The sequence below is a fragment of the Ranitomeya variabilis genome, chromosome 2, assembly GCF_051348905.1.
Source record: "Ranitomeya variabilis isolate aRanVar5 chromosome 2, aRanVar5.hap1, whole genome shotgun sequence".
NCBI classification, from domain to species: domain Eukaryota; kingdom Metazoa; phylum Chordata; class Amphibia; order Anura; family Dendrobatidae; genus Ranitomeya; species Ranitomeya variabilis.
This window is the reverse complement of record NC_135233.1, coordinates 883,001,664-883,020,308: the sequence shown is the minus strand read 5'-3', so window position 1 is coordinate 883,020,308 and position 18,645 is coordinate 883,001,664. Positions and strand designations below refer to the sequence as shown.

The window sequence follows — 18,645 nt, the reverse complement described above, 5'->3', positions numbered from 1 at the left end:
TCCGACCCCTGGGTATTACCAGACCTTCAGGATCTATTGTCGCAGGGCCCAGTCTGTCATCCAAGGGTCAAGAACTTGCACTTGACAGCTTGGCTCTTGAAAGGAAGCTGCTAAAAGACAGGGGGTTCTTCCCAGGGCTAATCTCAACCTTATTACAAAGTAGGAAGCCAGTTACAACGAAACAATATGGCAAGATATGGAAAAAGTTTCTGTCTTCATCAGGTGAAAAAATAGGGAAAGAAATTCCCCTTAATTCCATATTAGAATTCCTACAAAATGGGTTGGAGATGGGGCTGGCCACTAGTACCCTGAAAGTTCACGTGGCAGCATTGGGGGCCCTATTCAATTTTGATTTAGCTTCAAATAGGTGGGTCGCTAGATTCATAAAAGCAGCAGGAAGATCAAGGCCTCTTCCGATAAAAATCGTTCCTCAATGGGACTTAAACTTAGTCCTTAAAGCCCTGACCAGTCCACCATTCGAACCATTACACGAAGTTTCAATAAAAAACCTATCTCTCAAAACCGCTCTGTTAGTCGCCCTCACTTCTGCCCGTAGGGTCAGCGACTTACAGGCTCTTTCGGCTAACCCTCCTTACACACAATTTCTAGAGGATAGGGTCATTTTAAAAACAGACCCAGCATATCTCCCGAAAGTGGCATCAAAGTTCCACAGGTCTCAAGAGATTTCTCTCCCTTCCTTCTGTCCCAACCCTGTAAACAAGAAGGAACAAACATTACATACACTAGATGTACGAAGATGTCTCTTACGCTACCTAGAAGTCACTAAGGAGAGTAGGGAGGATGCTTCTCTGTTTGTGTGTTTCCAGGGTCCCCGGAAGGGGAAAAAAGCATCGAAAGCCACCATAGCAAGATGGATTACGGATGCCATCAGTCTTTCATACTCAGCAAGTGGGATGTCCGTTCCCGGGGAGGTTAAGGCTCACTCAACAAGGGCAGTGGCATCTTCCTGGGCGGAGAAGGCCGGAGTTCCTATAGACCAGATATGTAGAGCTGCTACCTGGTCCTCACCATCTACATTCTATAGGCACTATAGATTGGACCTAAACTCCTCTTCGGACCTTACCTTCGGTAAAAGGGTTCTGGAAGCGGTGGTCCCTCCCTGAATGTACTATCTATGCAATTCTCTCCGTGGTGCCGTCATGGGCGATCAGAGAAAAATATAGTTCTTACCGATAACGGTATTTCTCTGAGCCCATGACGGCACCCGTACATTCCCTCCCTTCACTTATGGGTGCTCACATTAAATAGTGCCATAATTTATTTATAGTTTATTCATAGTTTTAAAGTCACGCGGTATCTCGTTATGCTAAACAGTTAAAGCTAACAAATGTTTTAGTAGTCTCCCATCATTTTCTATGTAAAACAACTGATGCGGGAGAGTGGTACCGCCTTTTTTATCCGTAGGTTTCCTGTCCTTGGTGGGCGGATCCCCTCTCTCCGTGGTGCCGTCATGGGCTCAGAGAAATACCGTTATCGGTAAGAACTATATTTTTCTTCTTGTGACATAGAGGAGGAAAGGAGTTGTCCACTAAATTCATATGGCGACCGATCCATTAGGAAAGGTTATTAACACCATATTCTATTGTCACCAGCTTCAGTGACGGAGATGTACAGATTGGAACACTGTGTCTGTTCTAATGTTACGTGGCTGTTCTCGGGTCTCGCAGCTCGTCTTCTATTGAACAGAGTTGATAAGTGTGGTAGCGGCGTGTCAGTTCCTCAATGATCATATATTGATGACCTAGACTGAGGATAGTTCCTCAGTATACATTTAGTGGAAAATCCCTTTAATACAAAACCAAACCTGTGAAAAATAGAGGAACTTGCAAATTTCAATTTTGTTATTCTTTTGTGATTTTAGCAACGTCACCAGGTCAAAAATGTCCAATTTTGTTCTTTTTTTTTTCTTCTTTTTTTCTTTACTCCTTATTATGTTTTCTATTTTTTTTTAATTTATTTATTTATTTAAAATCTGCCATATGGTTCCGGAGACGGGGGCCTTTTTACTTGACGCAAATATTTATGGATATTACCAAGTGGGCATATCTGACACGACTCTCCGAGGATATGTCTTTAGACTGCTCTGCACTAGTATGCTGGGAACTACACCCTCTTGATATAGGCCATAAAAATTAGCACTAAATAAGAGGGGCTGTATATCTTGAACTGTATGATGGATATAAAAAAGGAATACCCAGGGGAGCAGCTGGAATAAAATAAGAGCAAAAACGGTTTGCTTTAATGCAAGTCTCGTTCTGACGCTCCATAGACCTACATTGTTATAAAGTGACTTCCGGCTCGCACACACATCCTGGAGTGAGCCGGAATAGTTCTGTTAGCCAGAAGAGGACTGGAGCTGCGCTGGAAACTGGGGAGGACGGCAATCACTGAGTATACTTGCACTACATATACATTTACACAGTTTTAGGGAATATTTTGTGAGAATGCTTCATCAAGGTTATTAGTAAAACCATAAAAATGTATGCTACACACAATTCCTGCATTCTCATTTGTATATTGAAAGTATTTTTTTTTTCTACACAGGATTGTACTAGGTTAAAAACATATGTGGGCTGATAATGGAATATAAGGATTAGGACTGTATTCAGACCGGATTATGTATGTATTTGTTTTTACCACCTTCAATTTTCATTTTTATGTTCTACCAGACAAGTCTGCTTATTTTTGAAACGTGGAGCCAATCAACATGCCACCGATGAGGATGGAAAAGATCCGTTAAGCATTGCTGTGGAAGCTGCTAATGCTGATATAGTAACCCTGTACGTAATTTCTAGTATTAGTTATTCTCGAGGCGAGAGTCATATATAAATATAGCATATTATGGTGACAGATCCGAAGGACTATTAGCCCAAAGGACACAAAAAATATGCACCATTTTGTTAATAGCCTGTGATAAATAATACAGCAGACTCGTAATGATGATTGTTTTCCACCTTCCACAATTCTGGCATATCCCCACCACTGGGACTCACATCTGTCTTGAAAATGTGTCTTTGTTGCACACTTCTGTCTGAAGAAAGGTTCTCAGCTATTTTGGGATTTCTTATAGACAGCAGAGTTTGACAGGGCCCAATTCTTAAGATAGATGCAGGTTCCAGAGGTGGGACTCATGCCTACAACATTGAAGGACATCCAACCACTGAGGACTCTCACATCTAAATAATTTTCTATCTACTGCCTAAGGCTACTTTCACACTAGTCCGTCGGTACGGGCCGTCGCAAACCATCGGCCCGACGTACCGACGGACAGTGTGTTAATTAAGGACAACGGTGGCAGCGGATGCAGTTTTTCAACGCATCCGCTGCCCCATTGTAATGTCCGGGGAGGAGGGGGCGGAGTTCCGGCCGTGCATGCGCGGTCGGAAATAGTGGACACGACACAAAAAAACGTTACATGTAACGTTTTTTTTGTGCCGACGGTCCGCCAAAACACAACGCATCCGTCGCACGACTTGTGACCACACGTCGCAATGCGTCGCTAATGCAAGCCTATGGAGAAAAAATGCATCCTGCGGGCAACTTTGCAGGATGCGTTTTTTCTCCAAAACGACGCATTCTGACGTACAGCAAACAACGCTAGTGTGAAAGTAGCCTAACACAGTACAAAGATACATATCTTTCCTGTGTTACTATGTTTACTGGCAGACACATGGTTGCCGTGAGTCAGTGGTGTTAATTCTGAGATTACAGTGGCTTGATAAAGAATTCATACCCAGTGACGTTTTCCATGTTTTTTTCATATTACACCAACATTCGTAAATGTTTTGTTTTTGTTTTTTTTGGGGATTTTATGTGATATACCAATACAAAGCAAGTATTTGTGAAGTATACAGGAAATTATACAAGGTTTTCTAAATATTTAAAAATTATAAATCTGAAATTTGTGATGTACATTTGTATTCATCCCGCTGTAGTTTGAAACTATAATTAATAAATTGAGTCCACCTTGGTGTAATTTATTCTCAGTATTACTACAGCTGTTCTGTACAGGCCTCAGGAGTTTGTTTGAGAACATAAGGGACCAAACAGCATTCTGTTAGGCCAGGTTCACATTGCGTTAATGCAGCCCGTTCAACACATGCGTTAACGCAAGTGCCGACTTGCCCTCACGCTAGCGCAGATAGAGCATCTGCTAGCTCTATCTGTGCTAGCGTTGACGGACCCGGAAACGCTGCCGCCCGCGTCCCAGGGTCCGCCACTCAGTGACGGTACATCGCTAGCGCACGCCCATTATGGGCGTGCGCTAGCGATGTGCCCGAAATAGAGCTCAATGGCAGCGTTAACGGACTACGTTACACCGCGTTATGCCGCAGTGTAATGCAGTCCGTGTAACGGACTGCCAGAACATAATGCGAACCTAGCCTTAACCAAGGAACACACCAGATAAGTCAGGGATAAACTGCAAACCTATCAAGACATGGCTGTCCAGTCCACCTAAACTGACATCCCAAGCAAGAAGAGCACTGCATAGAAAAGCAGCTAAGATGGTCACTCTGGAGGAGCTGCAGAGATTCACAACTCAGGTGGAGAAAGTGTCTACAGGACAACTATTAGTCTTCTATTCCACAAATCTGGCCTTTATGGAAGAGTGGCGAGAAGAAAGCCAGTTTTGAAAACAAGACAAAAGAAGTCTCATTTGCAGTTTGCAAAAAGCCATGTACAACACACAGCTAGCATGTGGAAGAAAGCTCTCTGGTCAGATGAGATCAAAGTAGATTTTTGGGGTCAAACTGCTATGTGTAGTGGAAAACTAAGACTGCACATCACCTAAAAACACCATCCCCTGCAATTCTTTTTTTAGCAGGGACCGGAAAACTGGTCAGCGTTGATGAGAATATGGATGGAGCTACAGTAAATACAGGGCAATCCTGGAGTAACACCTTTTAACAGGACAACGACCCTAAACATATTGCCAGAGCTACAATGGAATGGGTTAGATCAAAGCATTTTCATGTGTGTGAATGGCCCAGTCACAGCCCAGACCTGAATCCCATTGCAAATCAGTTGCAAGACTTAAGTATTGACTCAGAATGGCTAAAATCGAATTTTCAATTTTCAGATTTATATTTTTAATATAATTATAAAATCATGTATCATCTCCTTTACACTTCACAAATACTACTTAGTGCTGGTATATCACATAAAATCCCAATAAAATAGTGGGTGTAACGTGAGAAAAATCAGGAAAAGTTCACAGGATATGATAAATACTTTTTTAAGGCTCTGTATAGTGGATTGATCACTGAGTCCTCTGTATACGTTGTGTTGTTTAATAGTACAGCGCAGCCATCACTATAAAATGTTGCTTTTAAAGGGACACGGTCACCCCCTCCAGCCGTTATAAACTAAAAGAGCCACCTTGTGCAGCAGTAATGCTGCAGTCTAACAAGGTGGCTCTTTTAGTTTTTGATTCAGTTATTCCCTCAATAAAGCGTTTTAAAATTTGTACAAAATAACCTGTCCTTAGACCTGGAGGCGGTCCTAAGCTTCCTTGGTGAATCTCCCAACGGCCGTCACTCTTCTCTTCTGGGGATGTGGTTGCCGCCCCCTGCGCGCTGTTTCTTCTTAAATCCGGCGCCTGCGCTGTGCGTGCCTGAACCTTAAGTTACATTCTCCCTGCAGCTGCTCACTTCCTGTCATCATGGCAGTGCAATGAGCTATTAGTCATCAGTTATTCTACAAGGAGTGTGCACTGATCACTCCCAATCAAATTCATTGACATCCTGCTCTGCGGTGTACTTGTGCAGAGCAAGGTTGTCTGTCGACGTCTGAAAGCAAGCTGCTGCAGGGAGAATATAAGTTTGTTTTCTCCCTGTAGCCACCTTCCAGTAAACGAACCTAGCATGACTGCTATGTACTTGGCAGATTACCACTATATCCGCAGGTAATAGCATTTTTGTAGCTGACGGGTTCTCATTAAAGTAATGAGTTGATATGTTACATTGGGTTGTTGTGATACAGGAAGATGAAATATAACAATGTCTGTTTAAGGAAAATTTCCCAAAATTAATTATTGATTTTTATGTAAAAGTTATCTACTTTTGAAAGAATTATTACACTGAAAATTAGACTAAAAATCCTAGCACAGCCAGGGCCAAGCAAACTGTACACCTTCAGTAAATCATGCTGACAGTATAGCTCTCTCAAGTATTTAATTGACTTTTTGACCTCCTTTTTCTAGATTGCGCTTGGCACGTATGAATGAAGAGATGCGGGAATCGGAAGGTCTTTACGGGCAACCAGGTCAATATTCCACCAACAGCCACACAGAAATGCAATATAGAAAGTGCATGCAAGAGTTTATTAGCCTGCAGCTTGGTCATCCTGAGTCTTTAGGGAGGAAGATGAACAGCAACTCGTCTGATTAATGGAATTTCTATGCACATACTATGCCGCCTGCTTTTAGGATGAGATGATGTTTTCATACTTCACTGAATTAGTCGCCTTATTTTCTTAGATGCTATAAAAATTGTTCTCTGTAAGGTGCACATCTTATCCACATAACCTTAAATGCTGCAATATGTTTTCTTCCCTGTGTTATCTTAATAATTTTTATGTCAATGTAATAGCGACCAAAGAGGTTTTAGATTGGTAGATCAACAGCAGAACACTGAGAAATTGGAGTAACAATAAACCACCAATAAGGCTAGAACAACATTGAAAAATTTCATAAAAACAGTTACCATTAATAACATATGTGTCAAATAAGAAGGAAAAAGAGTGAGGAGCAACAAGTAGATCCTCAACTGTATCAAGCAGCACTCAAGGTGCATAGTACCTATACAGACCATCTCTGATCACCATTCATAGTGGCAACGCTCAATGGCTGTAAACAAGGGGGTGAAGCAGAGAGGGGATTGTAGGTAGATAACTTACCCATAATAGGGGAGGATTGAGATGGCCCACCAGCACAGCCCCTGAAGTGAATATTATTTATCTTTAACCAATACTCACCTCGTTGCTTACCTTTTCAGCTGCTTTACTACTCGCCATCCCGCCCCTTTCAAATGTCACACACCGCATCTCCAGCCTCTTCACTTTAGGGCAAGAATTTTGGCCGTGTTGTGGGCTTATTCCATCTTTTGAAGTTTGCTTGCATTCAGGAATATAGGTTGTGATACCATAAGCTGAGAGTGAAAGGAAACCTGTCAGTCGATTGATGCAGTATGAATAAGAGCCTGAATGCATGATTGCAGCCAGGTATATTTTCTTCAGAACACTCCAGTGTTTTATAGAAATTTATAGTTGGAAGATCCAGCTGGGGACTGTAGGGAGAGAAGATATAGTCTGGTGCCACTACCAAATAGCTTGTCGCAGTGCTACTCCAGGTGATTCATTATTGTTGTGTGTGTGTATATACACGTGTGTATTTATATTATACACGTTAAATAAGAGTATACTCGGGTCTACAGAACAGGAGAAGGACTTGGGTATTCTGGATACAAGTAAGCTGAGCAGCAGTACTCAGTGTCAAACAGCAGCCGCAAAAGCAAACAAGATTTTAGGATGTATAACGAGAGATCCAATCCAAAGTACAGTATTATTACCTCTTTATAAATCACTGGTGAGGCCACAACTAGAATATGGGATCCAGTTTTGGGCTTCACATTTAAAAAAGGACATTCAGAAATTAGAGTCAGTTCAAAGACGGGCAACTAGATTATTACAAGGGATGGAAGGCCTCTCATATGATGAAAGGTTGGTGAAGTTGGGCTTGTTTAGCTTAGAAAAAAGACGCCTCAGAGGAGATCTCATTTACATGTATATGTGTGGCCAGTACGAAGGACTGGCGCATGAATTTTCTTTCTCGCTTCATTGGGGGACACAGGTAACCATGGGTGTATACTGCTGTCACTAGGAGGCTGACACTATGCAAATAAAGAAGGCGTAGCTCCTCCCCGGCAGTATACACCCTCCGACAGGCACCAGGCAACTCAGTTTTTGCTTAGTGTCTGTAGGAGGCGGACCTGGATCTAACACCAGATCCGCATTTCTTTTACAGGGATTTGTTGTGTGTTTTTAATCATTTCCCCTTTCTTTTTCAGACTCTTTCTTCAGGGTAACAGGGTGCAGTTTTCTCACCCTGTCTTCCCCACTTTGAGCGACCGAGAGAGCAGTGTGGTATCACCCACATCGCACCCTCTCGGACCCGCTGGGCAGGACTCTGTCCCCTGTCACCCATTCGGGTGTTCAGGGTGACCCTTTCTTCGGTGGCCAGTCCTGCCCGTTTCCCCTCCTCATCCCTCTCCTCGGAGCGGGCTGAGAGGAAGACGGCGGTCACATCCAGTGACCCTCTCCCCCTGTTCAGGGGTCGACGCCGTCTTCTGCGCCGGAGAGTCGTGGCGCGGGAAGGAGGACTACTTCCAGGACCCTCTATCTACCAGGGATCCTGATGATTCCTCATCTGCAGGTAGGGAATCTTCAATCAACAAACCCCCCATCCCCACCAATACCCTGCCCAGCAGCGATCTCCTCTTACCATAGGGGAGCATCTGACAGGGAAGTGGGCTGCATATTCGGGCGTTGAGACCACGTAGGAATGAGAACAGGAAGGCTGGCATCTTTTCCCCCTCCTTATTCAAACTTGCAGGCTCGTTCGCCCGCCATTTCTCTCTGCCTCATTTTCCCTTTCTTAGCGCTTGAGCGCCCTCTGGTGGTGGCCGGAATTAGTGCGGCCGGGATGTGCAGCGTCTCCCTGTTTTTCCCTTTCTTGCCGCTTGAGCGCCCTCTTGTGGCGGTCGACGGTATAGCGGCCGGATTGCTTTCAGTTTTACAGGGGGCGTTCCTTTCTTTCCCCCCTTCGGTCCTGTGCGCGCCCACAGCGTCGCACTTTCTCCGCCCTCTTTTCTCCTGCTTCCTGCTCCCTGTCAGCGTCTGCTCATCGCGTGGGACACAGGATTTCTCGGGGGAACACAGGCACCTGCGGTTACCGCTGTCTTTCACCAGGCTCAGCGCTACCTCCTACTCCACCTGGCAGTATTCTCTGGGGTCAAGGTAATATCCACCTATGTCCGACCCCACCCCGGCCTTTGCCCCTACGGCCATCCATTACGCCTGCGCTCACTGTAAGAAAAAGTGGGTTTCAGGTCAGCCCTCTCCCTTCTGCCCGTCCTGCATTCCTCCCACCATGTCAGCTCCCCTGGAAGCTTCAGGGTCCCGGGACGAGTGCACCCCCCCTCCCCCGGAGTGGGCTGTTGCTATGTCTCAATCTGTGTCCGACCTGACTAAGGTTTCTCAGTCCCTGGTCCAGGCACTTGAACGCATCCCGCTTCTCTCTAATGCCACCAGTGCCACGAACGCCTCTCACGGCGATTCGCCCGCACCTGTCCTAGACTCTCACAGAGGCAGACCGGACAAAAGAGACAGAAAACGGACCTTATCTAGATTCTTCTCCAGTTCACCGGACCACATCGGGATTCCCCTATCTGCCCGTTCCCCTTCCTCACAGGCGGACCTCGGGTCTGATGTCACTTCTCAGTCGGAATCTGACTCGGATGCAGATCAGACTTCCGGAACACAAGACATGGTTGATAGCCTTATCTCAGCTATCATTCAGACGCTTGATCTTAAGGAGGATGAGGCAAGCTCTCAGGACGTCTCCGTTGCTTTTAAACGGATTAAACGTCCCTCTAGGGTTTTCCCTAATCACAAGGAGTTTGACAACACTACCGCCACTCACTGGGAAAACCCTGGCAAGCGTTTCCCAGGCAGGAAACTGCTTGATGTGTTATACCCTTTTCACTCCGACCTGGTCTCCAAGTGGTCCGAGTCTCCTAAGGTCGACCCGCCTGTGTCCAGGCTATCCTCACAGACAGTTCTGTCTATTCCGGACGCGGCTTCCCTTAAGGACCCCTCGGACAGACAAATCGAGGCGCTAGCAAAATCAGCATTTGAGGCCTCCGGAGCCTCCCTTTGCCCTAGTTTCGCCTCGTCATGGGTAGCCAAGGCTGTTTCAGCCTGGGCCAAGACCCTGCGCAGGGGCATTTCGGCCTCTGCTCCTGCTGAAGAACTGTCTGAATTAGCGGATCAGATTTCACTGGCAGGAAAATACCTGATGAATGCCTCCCTTGATGCAGCGGCCTGCTCTACCAGGGCTAATGGCAACATTGTCGCCATTCGCCGGATTCTTTGGTTAAAGGCGTGGAACGCTGACCCCGCATCTAAGAAATCGCTCACGGGTCTGCCCTTCCAGGGCTCCAGACTCTTCGGCTCGCAGCTAGATCAAATGATCTCGGACGCTACTGGCGGTAAGAGTACCTCCTTACCCCAGTCCAAGCCTAAACGTCCCTTCAACAGGAGGGGTCCCCAGTCCTTTCGTCCCTTTCGGTCTTTTGCCTCTTCGGGAAACCCCGTCCAGGACCGTTCCTCCTCACAAGGGGACCGAAGAAAACCTTCTTTCAGCCCTCCGCCACGCTGGAGAGCCAAGAGCCACCCCGCAAAACCATCGGGATCTCGGGGCCGCAGGTTTTCTAATAAATGACGGGTCGCCCCCACCTGGAACTCCTTCCAGGGTGGGAGGCCGCCTTCTTCTATTCTCAGAGGTTTGGCTTTCAGTAGTCGACGACGCCTGGGTCAGGGAGATCGTCACGTCAGGCTACAAAATAGAGTTTTCTTCGCCCCCAGGAAGACGTTTCATGCTCTCTCGTCCTCCCAAAAAGCCCTCTCATCTCCCAGGGCTTCTCCAAGCCGTCAATTCGCTCCTCGCCTCGGGAGTCGTAGTGCCGGTGCCTTTTCGTCAGCGGTTTTCCGGGTTTTATTCAAACCTGTTCGTGGTTCCAAAAAAGGACGGCTCTCTCCGTCCGATTCTGGATCTCAAACGATTGAACCGCCACCTTCGGATTCAACACTTCAAAATGGAATCTCTGCGCTCGGTGATCGCGTCCATGGAGCCGGGAGAGTTTCTGTGCTCAGTGGACATTCGGGATGCGTACCTTCACATTCCTATTTGCGTGCAGCATCAGAGGTTCCTCCGATTCGCGATCAGGGAGCATCATTACCAGTTCACTGCCCTCCCCTTCGGGCTGGCATCTGCTCCCAGGGTCTTTACGAAGGTCATGGCAGCTGTCATGGCCATCCTGCGTTCAAAAGGGGTTCTGGTAATCCCATACCTCGACGACCTATTGATCAAGGGCCCATCCCAGGGGGATTGCAGCCAGAGCCTCCATCTTACTCTGGACACCTTAGTTCGCCTAGGCTGGTTGATCAACTACCAGAAGTCTTCCTTGATTCCAACCCAACGGCTGGAGTTCCTAGGCATGGAATTTGATACCTTTCGGGCTCAGGTCTTCCTTCCCAAGGACAAGTTTCTTTCTCTTCGTCGGGGTGTCAGAGCGCTAAAGGGTCCGAGTCCTCTGTCCCTTCGTCTAGCCATGAGAGTTCTGGGGAGAATGGTCGCTTCTATGGAAGCGGTCCCCTATGCTCAGTTCCACTCTCGTCCCCTCCAGCTGGCTCTTCTGTCTGCCTGGGACAGGAACCCGCTTTCCCTGAACCGTCCGTTTCGCCTCTCCCCCAGGGCGAGACAGTCTCTCTCTTGGTGGACGCTGTCCACCTCCATTCTGCGCGGGAGGTCATTTTTACCCCCCCCACTGGCAGGTGATTACCACCGACACCAGTCTCCAAGGTTGGGGAGCGGTCTTTCTCCACCTCACAGCCCAGGGCCGCTGGACTGCTCAAGAGGCGTGCCTCTCGATCAACCTCTTGGAAATCAGAGCCATCTTCCTAGCCCTCATCCGCTGGGAGTCTCTCCTTTCGGGAAAGCCGGTCCGCATTCAGTCGGACAACGCCACGGCCGTGGCATACATAAATTACCAAGGGGGGACTCGCAGCAGTCAAGTCATGGCGGAAGTGGCAAAAATTTTCCGCTGGGCGGAGGGTCATGTTCCCTCTCTGTCAGCCGTCCACATCCCAGGAGTGGACAATTGGGAGGCCGACTTTCTAAGTCGCCAGGGCATCGTGGCGGGCGAGTGGTCTCTTCTTCCAGCAATCTTCAGCCAGATTTGCCAGCGGTGGGGCGTTCCGGACGTCGACTTGATGGCCTCCCGGGCAAACCACAAAGTTCCCCAGTACGTCGCCAGGTCTCGGGACCCGATGGCCGTCGGATGCGACGCTCTCGTGATCTCTTGGGCCCAGTTCCGGATGCCCTATCTGTTCCCGCCTCTCCCTCTGATCTCAAGGGTCGTAAAGAAGATCAAGTCGGAAGGGGTCCCCGTACTCTTGGTAGCTCCCGTTTGGCCTTGCAGAGCCTGGTACGCAGAGCTGATAAACATGTTATCGGATGTTCCGTGGAGACTTCCGGATCTTCCGGACCTTCTTTCACAGGGGCCTCTCTCCCACCCGAATTCTCGGTCGCTGAATTTAATGGTATGGCCGTTGAGGCCGCGATCCTGAGGAATGCGGGTTTCTCTCATAGCGTCATCCAGACTATGATAAGAGCGAGAAAACCGGCCTCATCGCGTGTCTACCACAGATGTTGGAAGGCCTTTTTCCGGTGGTGTCAGGATAACAATCTGTTTCCTATGACCTTTTCCCTTCCTTCCCTTCTCAGCTTTCTTCAAACGGGCCTAGATTCGGGTCTTTCCCTTAGCACCTTGAAGGGTCAGATCTCCGCTCTATCAATTCTTTTTCAAAGAGATCTGGCTTCCCTGCCTCAGGTGAGGACCTTCATCCAGGGGGTCGCTCATATAGCTCCCCCTTACCGGTCTCCTGTTGAGCCTTGGGATCTCAACCTCGTCTTAGATGCCCTGCAGCGGCCGCCCTTTGAACCGCTTCAGGATGTTTCCTTCTCGCTTCTATCCTGGAAGGTAGCCTTTTTGATCGCCATCACCTCCATTAGAAGGGTTTCAGAGCTGGCGGCTTTATCCTGTCGTTCTCCCTTTCTGGTCCTGCATCAAGACAAGGTGGTTCTTCGTCCGGTTCCTTCCTTCTTACCGAAAGTTGTCTCATCTTTTCATATCAACGAGGACATTGTCCTCCCGTCCTTTTGCCCTTCCCCGGTTCATCCATTGGAGAAATCCCTTCACAAGCTGGATGTGGTCAGGGCTATCCGGATTTACATCGCCAGAACTGCCTCTTTTCGTCAGGCCGATCCTCTGTTCGTCGTCTCGGATGGGCGTCGAAAGGGTCTTCCTGCCTCCAAATCCACGATTGCTCGTTGGATCCGTTCAGCGGTTTTGGAGGCATACCGCGTCCAAGACAAACAGCCTCCTTCGGGGGTGAAGGCTCACTCTACCCGGGCAGTGGGAGCTTCCTGGGCAGTTCGTCACCAAGCTTCGGCCTCGCAGGTTTGCAAGGCCGCTACGTGGTCTTCCATGCACACCTTTGTCAAATTCTACGGGGTGCATACTCAGGCTTCCGCGGACGCGAGCCTGGGTAGGAGGATACTGCAGGCGGCGGTTTCTCACCGGCCAACCTGACTCCTCTTTTTCTGCAGAATACCCGCCCTAGGGACTGCTTTGGGACGTCCCATGGTTACCTGTGTCCCCCAATGAAGCGAGAAAGAAAGAGGGATTTTTGGTTCTTACCGTAAAATCTCTTTCTTGGAGCCTTCATTGGGGGACACAGCACCCTCCCTTGAAGTTGTACCGTGTTGGCTAACGTGCCGTTGTTGTGGGTTGGTACATAGGTTGAGTTTTATATTACCTGTTCCTACTACTGCTTTTGCACCAACTGAGTTGCCTGGTGCCTGTCGGAGGGTGTATACTGCCGGGGAGGAGTTACTTCTTTATTTGCATAGTGTCAGCCTCCTAGTGACAGCAGCATACACCCATGGTTACCTGTGTCCCCCAATGAAGGCTCCAAGAAAGAGATTTTACGGTAAGAACCAAAAATCCCTCTATTCCTTCCAAAGACCGTACTGAGGACTAGGGGACACTCACTGAAGAAAGGCGATTCCGACAGCTAAATAGGAAAGGGTTCTTTACAGTTACAGCAGTCAGACTGTGGAATGTCGACCACAAAAGGTAGTGATGGCAGACACTATAACAGTTTTTAAAAATGGGCTGGATGATTTCCTCAGTACACATAACATTGCAGGCTATAGTTAATTTAGTGACACAATTTTTGGAGAAAGGTTGAACTTGATGGGCCTAGTTCTTTTTTCAACCTATGTAAATATGAGGTTAATCTGCAGGTACATAGCATTCGTACACAATGCGGCACCGCACTGAGAGCCCCGCTGCCAGGAGGAAATTAACTTTACTCCTCCCAGCAGTGTTGGGCGTTACATCATGGGGAGGCGCTGGCACATTTTCAGTCACCGCTCTGTGCATAAAGATTGGCGGCTGTAACCGCGTCTCCGGCACTGACTGGCAACCGGCCTTAATGATGAGGCGCCGCTGAGTGGTCACTGAAACCGTGATTGTGCCACCCCTATGACTGAAAGGGTGAGACTGCCGGGGGGAATAAAGTCTTTTCTTCAAATCAGTAGGGCTCTCAGTGCGGGCACAACACAGTGTCAGAAAGCTATTAATCTGCAGAATAACCTCATATCTGCACTGTTATTTTACATGACAGGTTCTCTTTAAAGAGATATTCCAATATTGATGTTATGGCTTATTTCTAGGTTGTGCCATAACACTACGATACCCCATACCTGCTGGACAGGAAATTGCAACACGGGTCCATTCAAGTCAGGAGGGTCATGCTCCAGCTCCCTGTAGTCAGTGGCCAGCCTGATTGATGTGTAGGGTAGACCTTTGATACAGTGCAGCAGCATTGTGAGCTGTAGTAATCGGTATGATGGTTTATATTACTGATGAATTTGCCATCTTTTACTGTAGTTGTAAAACCACTTTGAAGAGGTTGTGTCTTAAAGGGAACCTGTCACCTGAAATTGGCGGGACAGGTTTGCGGTCATATGGGCGGGGTTTTCGGGTGTTTGATTCACCCTTTCCTTACCCGCTGGCTGCATGCTGGCAGCAATATTGGATTGAAGTTCGTGCTGTGTTCTCCGTAGTACACGCCTGCGCAAGGCAATATTGCCTTGCGCAGGCGTGTACTCCGGAGGACAGAGAATGAACTTCAATCCAATATTGCGGCCAGCATGCAGCCAGCGGGTAAGGAAAGGGTGAATCAAACACCCGAAAACCCCGCCCATATGACCGCAAACTGTCCCGCCAAATTCAGGTGACAGGTTCCTTTTAATTTCACTGGATATAGGCAGATACAATAGTCGACTACTTCTGTCAGTCCAATAAACTTTAAATGGAGCTGCAGTGTGGATGCTCGACCACTGCTCCATTCATATTGGGTACTGGAGATCCTTAGGGTACCGTCTCACAGTGGCACTTTGGTCGCTACGACGGCACGATCCTTGACGTTTCAGCGATATACATACGATCTCGCTGTGTCTGACACGCTACTGCGATCAGGGACCCCGCTGAGAATCGTACGTCGTAGCAGATCGTTTTAAACTTTCTTTCGTCGCTGGATCACCCGCTGTCATCGCTGGATCGGTGTGTGTGACACCGATCCAGCGATGTGTTCGCTTGTAACCAGGGTAAACATCGGGTTACTAAGCGCAGGGCTGTGCTTAGTAACCCGATGTTTACCCTGGTTACCATTGTAAATGTAAAAAAACCAAAACACTACATACTTACATTCCGGTGCCTGTCACGTCCCTCGCCGGCGGCTTCCCGCACTGACTGTGAGCGCCGGCCGTAAAGTAAAAGCAGAGCACAGCGGTGACGTCACCGCTGTGCTGTGCTTTACGGCCGGCACTGACACAGTCAGTGCGGGAAGCTGACGGCGAGGGACCTGACGGACATCGGAATGTAAGTATGTACTGTTTTTTTTTTTTTTACATTTACAATGGTAACCAGGGTAAACATCGGGTTACTAAGCGCGGCCCTGCGCTTAGTAACCCGATGTTTACTCTGGTTACCCGGGGACTTAGGCATCGTTGGTCGCTGGAGAGAGCTGTCTGTGTGACAGCTCCCCAGCGACCACACAACGACTTACCAACGATCACGGCCAGGTCGTATCGCTGGTCGTGATCGTTGGTAAATCGTTTAGTGTAACGGTACCCTTATTCTCATGACAGTGGGGGTGCCAGCAATCACCGCTGTGATTGTAACATAACCTATCTAGTGACCCTGTGTGACTCCAGCCTTACACTTATAGATAGCTTTTATATACCATCAATACTGTGTGTTTGTTCTTTTACTTTCCTGTTCCGCAAGCAGTTGTTTTTTTATATGCTTAAATATGGGATACTCTGCTTTTTCTCCTTCTTGTCATCTGTCTGGATTCTTGGAGTCTTCCTGCAGGTAGAAATCCTTGTAAATTTCATTTTAGCCCATGCATGCCAAAGGTCTCTATGGTTAACACTTTCATCATGTCATAAAGAACAAGTTACATTGTAACGTTGACATTTATAATTTGTCCTAAGGCGTATGCAGTGACTCCTCATAGTATAGGGGAACCTGTCACCATGAAAATGCCGTCCAGTCTGCAGGCGCCATGTTATAGAGCAGGGCAGCAGAGCAGATTGATATACAGATTTGTGAGAAAAGATTCAGTATACCTGGAGTTTCAATGATTTAGAGCTCTGCTGTTTCTGGGCTTATCGGTCCTATCAATGACAGGCAGTTTTCTTTGTATACGTGTGAATAGGTAGACCACTAATAGGGCCACCCGGCGAAGCACGTAAGCAACAAGGGAAGAATGCCGACACGTCTGTCCAATAAAATCAAAAACCTTCATCCTATGATTTGTTGTGCCAGAAACGCGTTGTGTTTTTAATCTGCTATGTGGTTCCACATGTTTTTATGGATATCTAAAGAAAGTTTTTTTCTTTTATTGGACGGACGTGCCAGTAATTTTCCCTTGGCTCTCTTTGTTACTTACTGTGCTTCAGTGGTTGGATTCCTTCTAGATTTCAGTGAATCTCATTTTGCAACAAACTTTATGAGCAGCAAACCTTCCCTTTGTCTCTGATCAGACCCCCCCAGTGGACCAAAAATTCCAGAAAGAGCACAAAGTTAAGTTAATAAAGAACAGGTTATACTGAATCTTTTCTCACAAAACTATACTGTATATCTGCTCTGCCCATCCTGCTCTAACATGGTGCCTGCAATTTCATGGTGACTGTTTCCCTTTTAAAGGGTTTTTCCAGTACTATGATATTGATGACCCATCTTTATAGTTCACCAGTAGCAGATCAGTGGGGGTCCGACCTCTGGCACTCCCATGCATAAGCCATTATTTGAGTAGGAGCTAATGTGTAAATCGCAGGAGTGAAGGTGCTGTGATCCGCCCGGAGATGGTAACAGGTGCTGGAGATGGTAACAGATGCTATATGTTGGACCCCCACTGATCTGAGACTGGATAGGTCATCAATAACTTAGCACCGGGAAGCGCTGTCAACCTATGTGTTATTTTACCAGTAACGACCATCATTATAAGCATTTTTTTTCATATATTGTGTATAATTCATATTTGGTCTTTTTTCTGTCATTTTACAGGTGATGAAACTTACCAAGATATTTTCAGAGATTTTTCCCATATGGCATCCAACAATCCCGAAAAACTGAATCGTTTTCAGCCGCCAGATTCTCAGAAGTCTTGAATTCTATACATTCTGAGCTTTACTTTTTAAAATGAGTATTTAATCAGAATAGAAAACCTATTTATTAGCCCTAGTGTATTTTGCAGGCCAGTGCTTAGCTGCTCTCGGTGGAAGGGTTTAGCATTCCATGGCACCACCTGACAGGATCACTGCTTTGCGCTTTGGATAAATCACTATTTTACTTAAGTGTGACACCGTTAAGTGTTATGGTGACTGATGGCTGCCTTGCAATATTGTGGCCGTTTTCTTTTGTGACGAGCATATGAACAAATAATGCTTTCAGTTGTTTAGAGTGAATACTATATAGGGTCCACCATAGGCTGTGCTGCCAAGTTTTCTTGTTTCTATGTAAAAAGGACCAACAGACGGCTTCAACCATTATACCCGGTGTTATGTTCTATAGAATTCTGCACCTTCGTTGACAGCTAATTTGTTAGAACAGTCAGACATTTTGAAGGAAAGTTTCCAAACATAATGTTCCATACGATGTCTGAAAGAAGACAAAGAAACATTACCTGCTATGCAAAGAGATGCCTCCTTCAGATAACCTACCATCCATTTCTTATCGTAGATACCCTGCTCTTTTAATGGGTAGTTTAAAATATATGACTGACACTATGATGTCTGTTCTCTTAAGTTTCCAACCATTACAGTCTATATAGTCTGAAAAGGAAAATTAAAACCGTTGTGCAATACACCAAATTACCTATTGTCAGTATATTACTGATTGTACTACATTAAAACATTCACTATTTGCTACCTATTAAATTGTGCCCTGCTTATAAAATCTGTTCTCAAATCAAATTTACCTTCATTTTCTTAAAGGGATTCACTCTGTGCCTGCAGACTATGTGCACTCTCACAATTCCTTCCCCTTTATGCCACGAGCGACTGGGCATTGACTTGTATGCAATTTGCATCCTTGTGGTCATGTGCAGACTAGTCTTATCCATCTTTTGAGAAGAGCAGGATAAGACTAGTTGAAAAGTAAAGGCAAGTATGCAAATCACATACGTGCGTTCACATGGCCGCCCACT

General features: G+C 46.8%; 1 protein-coding gene across 2 annotated transcripts in view; it reads left to right on the top strand.

The window, feature by feature from the left end:
• Window positions 1-18,404, top strand: part of ACAP2 (ArfGAP with coiled-coil, ankyrin repeat and PH domains 2) — a 136,145-nt gene extending 117,741 nt beyond the window's left edge. Inside the window, exons 21-23 of one of the 2 annotated variants that reach the window (XM_077290367.1) lie at window positions 2,691-2,801; window positions 6,224-6,285; window positions 17,505-18,404. In XM_077290367.1, coding sequence (XP_077146482.1) covers window positions 2,691-2,801; window positions 6,224-6,285; window positions 17,505-17,608 — 277 coding nt within the window. In that variant the 3' untranslated portion in view covers window positions 17,609-18,404. The remainder of the gene's footprint in view (window positions 1-2,690; window positions 2,802-6,223; window positions 6,286-17,504) is intronic. The other variant, XM_077290366.1, reaches the window with a different exon arrangement.
• The last annotated feature ends 241 nt before the right edge of the window (window positions 18,405-18,645 follow it).